The 6,761-nt window shown below is 42.6% G+C and overlaps 1 protein-coding gene and 1 pseudogene across 2 annotated transcripts in view; both read right to left on the bottom strand.

The window, feature by feature from the left end:
• Nucleotides 1-395: 395 nt before the first annotated feature.
• LOC118001578 lies at nt 396-1,706 on the bottom strand (annotated as a pseudogene).
• Nucleotides 1,707-1,991: 285 nt separating this feature from the next.
• FBXO9 (F-box protein 9) overlaps nt 1,992-6,761 on the bottom strand; it is a 39,937-nt gene continuing 35,167 nt past the window's right edge. For both annotated transcript variants that reach the window (XM_034991758.1, XM_034991759.1), the window contains exon 13: nt 1,992-2,597. In XM_034991758.1, the coding sequence (XP_034847649.1) occupies nt 2,489-2,597 (109 nt within the window). In that variant the 3' untranslated portion in view covers nt 1,992-2,488. The remainder of the gene's footprint in view (nt 2,598-6,761) is intronic.

Genomic DNA, 6,761 nt, shown 5'->3' with positions numbered 1-6,761 from the left:
AGTTAAAAGACTTCTGCGGCAGGATTTGCAGAGAATAGGCGAAAAAGGCTACATGGCAAAAATTCCTTCTGGTTAGTTATCTTTGGGTGTATCTTCAGATGTTTTTTGATTCTCTGTATATTCTAATATTCTCACAATAAATGTATGTTGCTTTTGTATTAACAATCTGAGTGTACTGGGGCAGGCTCCTACGTGGTGCAGTCGGTTAAGCGTCTGACTTGGTTTCGGCTCAGGCCATGACCAGGGTCATGAGATGGAGCTCCGCATCGGGCTCTGCACTCAGCTCTGAGTCTGCCTGAGACTCACTCTCTCCCTCTGCCCCTCCCCTCCCCGCACTGTCTCTCTAAAATAAATATTTAAAATAATCTGAATGTACAGAAAATATAATTTGAGAAAATACTATTTTCAGCTTCAAGCTAAATACGTAAGAGTTGCTTTAGTGGGCACAAGGAAAGCTTTGAACTTGGTATCCACTGGCTGGCTGCGGCAGCTCTGGACTAATCCAGGCATGGTGGCAAAACAACAGAGAATCTTTGACTCCCACTCTCCTTAGGAATATACTTTCCAAGCTATATTTGACGAGGTCCTAATCAGATGTCCTTTTAACTTGCATACCAAAACTATTGGTCACATCATGAAGAGCTGCCTTATCTTAGGCATTTTGCTTTTCTCCCTCTTTTCTAACTTGAGGGAAACACCGTTTCTCAGATTACTACAAAAAGCCAACCTAAGTAGTAGTCTCTTCTTTTCACGCACACTCTGGATGTTTGGTTTTCACCTTTAACATAATATGCATTAGTTTTTTTTTTTTAAGATTTATTTATTTATTTATTTGACAGAGAGAGAGAGAGAGATCACGAGGCTAGGAACACAAGCAGGCTTCCCCCCGAGCAGGGAGCCCAATGTGGGACCCGATCCTAGGACCCTGGGATCATGACCCAAGCTGAAGGCAGACGCTTAATGACTGAGCCATCTAGGCGCCCACATGCATTAGCTTTTTAAAAGACCTGTCCCACATCGAATTGCAAGAACTTGGGAAGCATCTTTTAATGTCGACATGAATTTGAAAGCATCTGTGGCTGCAGATGCTGATTTCTTTTTTTTTTTTTTTTGAGGGATGGGACAGTTTAATTTAGAAATAAGCTTCGGACAGCCTCCTGATCAGAAGGGAGCCTAAGGGCCCACCCTGGGGGAGAGAGGCCATCGTGGAGGGTAAGGCCCCCAGGTGGAGGGAGACCAGCATGGGAGCTGGTACCACGAGTGCCACGACACTGGTCCTGTGCTCAGCAGGTACTGGCAGAGCCTGGAGTGATGAGCGGAATGGCCTTCTCAGGCATGGGGCTGTGCTTGATTGGACTTGCAGTTGCATCTTCCACTCAGGGCTATCAAGATTCCAGTGATGCACAGGAGCCCTCCGAAAATCATCCCGCCCAGCTGCAGGCTTTCCCAGTCGTGGTAGAAGGGACTGTCTTTATCAACCAGGTCATTGGCTTCCAAGGCAGGCAGGCCTGCCAGTGTGAGGAGAAAGCCTCGGGTCACTGTCTTCATGGTACAGCTGCAGAGCAGGGCTGAGAGCCAGGTGCAGATCTGGAGAGGCTGCTGGGGCTGGGCCGCAGACGTTGATTTCTGAAAGTGTGTGCGCCTTCAACCCTAGCTGGGTCTGAACCGCCGAGAACAGAGCTGACTCTGGTAGAGGTCTGCCAGACACCAACTCTGGGACCACAAAGCAATGGCAGCGTCCCCAGGGAGACACTCTCCCCGTTTTAATTCTGGACAGAGTTGGGCCTGGGTTGACACGATCACCTGCAGTGTTCTTTCAGGAACAGAGATGCCCAGCTGAGTTGGCTGAAGGGCTCTCTGCTGGGCTGTGGAGACCTACAGTCTGTGGCTGCAGAGACCACAGGTGGAAGGAGGCAGCCTCCCAAGCCTTTGCTGGCTACCCTAGGGCTGTTTATGACTCTGATATTTAAGAAAGGCCACCCAAAGATATCTTCTTGAAAGAAATGTTTATTATTTTTATCGGTCAAACAGTTTCAAACAAATTCAGAACAAGTTTTCACATTTTGAGCCTTTAGTGCAAAGACGCTATGTCATGCGTGAAAGAAATGCTGATCCAGTGGCGCCCTCCCCTGAAGCAAGTAAATATTGGGATGATCAGGTGGAAGGAGACTTATGTGACAGAAATCTGCTCAGAAATCCTCTTGAAAAAGGACATGATTTAAAGCTCATTTGAAGGTTTTTCACAACATAAATGTGCTTAAACAACTTGTAATCTCAACTTCTTAATTTCAAAACAAAATACCCCAAGTATCAACTATCCCTTTTAAATAAAAAAAATAATCAATTTATACTCTTCTTAAAAGAACTCTAACAATGTAAAATAAGTTCCAATTCCATATATATATATATGTACATTTATAACTTAGGTGCTCTTTTGCTCTATATACTTTTACTCATGCAACAGTGACAGACGACTGGATGTGAGGCCCTACAGAGGCCTCTCTGAGAAAGCAGTGTAGCTTCTCACTCTGGCGAAGAACAAAGGGGTGTACATCTTGTCAATCTCAAAAGCAGTAACTGCAGTCTCACCAGTTGATCTGGAAAGAAAGCACAAAATTACCGGTTACAAGGACATTTCAACTCATTTAAAATCCTTACATATTTAGAGGGGAGGGTTTATCTTACACTTTAGTCTTTTTTATTTTTGAATTCATCTCCGTAAATTCAAAATGATAGAGGCATGATAAGAGAAAACCACAGGCCCAGAATAGTGTCACTTACACCGAATTCCCAAACCAGGGCCTAAGACCTAATCTAAATGCAGTTTCAAGTCAGAAATCTTCTGATGGGCCCTCTCCACCCCCCAAAGGAAGATGAGGTAGCCTGCATGGTATGACTCCTGCTCTTCCCTCTCAGGGAAAGCAGCACTTCCTGGAACAACCCTTCCTGCCCCTACCCTCCTGCTATAAAAACCTTCCATTTTGTTCAACTCCTCTGAGCTCCCCTCTACCCGTTAGATGGGATGCTGCCCAATTCAGGACTTGTTTACTAAAGCCAGTTAGACAATTAAAATTTACTTGGTTGAATTTTTGTCATTTAACAGATTCGGTGGCAGCAAAAGGATCCAAAGGGAACTTCCGGCAGCATCTGGGGCGATGAGAACATAGGCGTGGTCCCTGTGAACCTTCTGAGCTCACTGTCTTTCTCACCATCTCGAGGGCCGTGGGTAAGTTCCTCTCAGTTACGAGTTTTTTGTCGTCGCTGACGTTCAAGCTCCCCATCTAAATGGCGTTCCCGTACAGGGCAGGACGGCTTGAGCTGGCAGGTGCTTATGCCTGGAGCCCAGACCACAGTCCCTGGTGGAAAGCCATGCGCTGCGGGAATTGGTGGTGGTGTGCACAGGGCCCTCCTATGGCCAAGATGCAATGCTGCCAAAACACCCAAGGGCACAGGTCTGTCTGTCTGGTTTTGTGTAAAGCCTGTCGCTAGTGGGGATCTTGGAGACCAAAAAGCTGCAAGAATTGGTGGGGATGGGTCGAGCATTTAAAGGCTGTTAGAAGTGCTCACCACCTCAGGAAGACTCCTGGGATGGGATAAGTTAGTTGTGAAATAGGTTAGCCTGGCACTAGGTCACCCACCAATCTCAAGAAACTTTCCAGGCACCGAGGTACACTGTAAAACACACTCAATCCCCAGCCCCATGGCACATCCCTTTCAGGTATTCATTCAGCTCAGAAGATCCCTAAATTCTGAAGGGTCAAGCATGCCACCTTCTGGCACACCTGCTTATTTCATGTCTAAGAACTACTACAGTCCCAGAAGTTTTAGGTATCTAGCAAAAACGACAAAAGTGTCCTGAGGCACTTAGCTTGGTAACCACCAGGCTGGGTGCCCCAAAAGAAGGCTGATGTGGGTTAACTCTGTGACTAGGGACCTACCGACGTGCTGCCAGCCCTCAGAGGAATCACGACCTAGAAATACAGTGGCCATTATGGGGAACGTTCCAGTTAGATAAGATCATTTAAGAAGTAGACCTGAAAGCACAAGTTCCCAAATTAAACAGAATGGGATACCCATTTCATTTGGCATGCAGATGCCTCCAAAAGGTTTCAAAGTTCCAAAACCGTTTCATTGAAAGATTTTATTGCAATAGGAAAAATTAAAAAGAGAAAAAGGTAGGTGCCTAAAACAAGACTGTAAGACTGGGTACTCCTTCTCATCTGAATTTTAAAAGACTACCTAAACATCAGCCAAATTCTGCCAAGTTAATGGCCGTACAGACACCCTGTTCTCTACCTTCTAAGCAGGGCCCTCCCATGAGCCCCTCCCAGAGTCAACGAAGCTGAGGGATTTTCTGATAAACTGCTACATCATTCCTTAGACAGTCAAGGGGAAACTGGCAGATACCAGATTGTGCCCAGGGGATCCTGGAAAAACTGGCAGAAGCCAGCAAAAGGTGAAAATTCTTACCAGAGTCCGCGCTTCCAAATCCCTGCCTGCCCAGTCACACAGAAAATAAAATCACACTGTCCTTCCCTTCTAAATCCAGACCCACTGGTTACTGATCCCTTCTCTCCCAGGGACACCTACTGCCTTCCTGCTCCTCTGGTTTGGCATTGCTGGGCTTGGCTTTCTGCCTGCTTGGGACATGCAGGTTGTTGGTTCTTTCTTTTGGCCATCATTGTGAGTGATTCTAGATTTGGGGAAGTTGGTATCCTCCATACCATCCTTGCTGATCCATCTTTCACCCAACAGAAGCAATTCAATACTGCCACAAATACGTAAAGTTAGAATGATGTACTCAGAGGGGGAAAGAAGCAAACTGAGGATACGAGAGTTGGATAGGGGGAGAACCTCTGATGCCATTTAAGTTACAGTCCAATTCTTTGGATTGAACTGAAAGCAATGGTCCTTATGTTACACATCTTTGCAAAACCACAAACGCAGCTCTATAGGCAACAAAGTTCCCCTATTCCTTTACCAATCCCCTAATGTCCCGTTTATCTCCGACAGCTTGTACATTATTGGCCTTAGGAAACCAAGTTTCTTCTAGAAGGAGCTTGCATTTTTCCCTGTGCTTTTTAAATCTAAATGTTCAATGTTCTACCTGGTCTTCTCCAGGAATTCCTCAGTTCATCTCTTTAAAATGCAAACTTAAGGAGATGATTCTTACCAAGAAAAAACAAAATGGGCAAAGTCATTTGAAACTTGACTTGCCAAGGGCAAATACAAACCTTAAGTGTCTTCTCTAAAGATGTTTATAAAGAAAAGCTTTACCCATGTAGCCAGGTAACCTCAACATATTCAATCTACCAGAAAAACAAACTCACATCTGACTTTGATAAATCCTGTATTTATTTTAGGGCAGGATTTTCAAAATCAGCTATAAGGTCTCTGAGTCAGTCTGTTCGCATGTGTCTATACATGTGTGTTATAGTTATGTGGTACTTCCCACCTCTGATGGTATCGCCAAAATGAATTTGTAAAAGAGCTCTATTTAGTGGGTTTGAAGGCAAGTGCCTATAAGGATGGGCATTCTGAAAATCATATAGTCAGAGACTAACCCAAATGTTTAAGTGCATGTGACCCAGGAAAATATTGATATAAAAGCTAGATAACGGTTAATGGTTTAATTAAAAGACATGTTTTTAGTTATCAATATTAAATATTAAACTTATTCTACCTGAGTTTACTAGGTAAATTCATATTCTCTCTTCTAAGATGTGGCCACACAAAACAAAGTGTTTGTAGGTAAACATAATTCAGGACAAATAAAGCTAAGCAGGACAAAAGTTTATAAATGAGCTTTTCAGCAATATTTGTCTACTTAGTTTTCCCAAGCTTTTTTTTTTTTTTGATAACCTAAAACCTTAAACTAAGTTAAATGATGAATTAAGTTAAACTCATTAAATACCTAGATCATTTCCAAATAAGATAAAGTACTAAAGCATTAATTAGTAAACACAGATTTATCTACTTTTGTCTTCATATTACAGAGAAACTAATATTTAAACATGCTAATGATACACTGAAACACGTAAAACAGCACATGCTCTAGAAATTTTAAAATGTATTCATAAATATGCCAATTTAAAAAAAATGCTAGTGTAACAGTTCAAAATTGCTCACTTATTAGTTTTCACTAGAAATTAAGGTTTTTAAGGGTTAAGAATTCTAATTAATATCTTTGTATGCCAGGAAAGCAGGATGTGTTTTTCATAAAATAAGGTATGAGAAATAGAGAGTAAGTTTGTCCTAAAACGAAGCTGGTTGTTTAAAGAAAAAAAAAAAAAAAGACAAAATCGGGATGTAAAGAGGTTGTAAAAGGTTTGTAGAAAACAAATATTTGCAAAGGAATTTTAATGTGTGGTCAAGCAGGTTAAGATTAAAATATATTTTAAAAAATGAGTTTTAATATCAAAGTAAGATGGTGCAAAATTATTTAGTTTTCTGTCAAAAAACAGTTTTCTTGGACTTTGGTCTGCTTTCAATCTGTAATCCTACTTACAAGGCAAGTGCTTTAAAACCTTTTTTAAACAATTGTGACAAACTTCCAAAGGACCTGTTAAACTAATGAGGCTTCTTCGCTGTAAGTGAATACCTAACCCTCTGTGTAGCAAAATGGGTCCACAAACATGGCCCCTCATCACCAGACTTGCCACCCTGACGTCCCTGTAACATGGCAACAGCCTGCTTCCAAACTGAAGACACTGAAATGAGTGAGCACTGACTGCAAATTGAACACACACTTATAGAAACCT

Source organism: Mirounga leonina, unplaced genomic scaffold, assembly GCF_011800145.1.
Source record: "Mirounga leonina isolate KUSES-001 unplaced genomic scaffold, KU_Mleo_1.0 Mir_53, whole genome shotgun sequence".
NCBI lineage: Eukaryota > Metazoa > Chordata > Mammalia > Carnivora > Phocidae > Mirounga > Mirounga leonina.
This window is presented reverse-complemented; position numbering and strand designations above follow the sequence as displayed.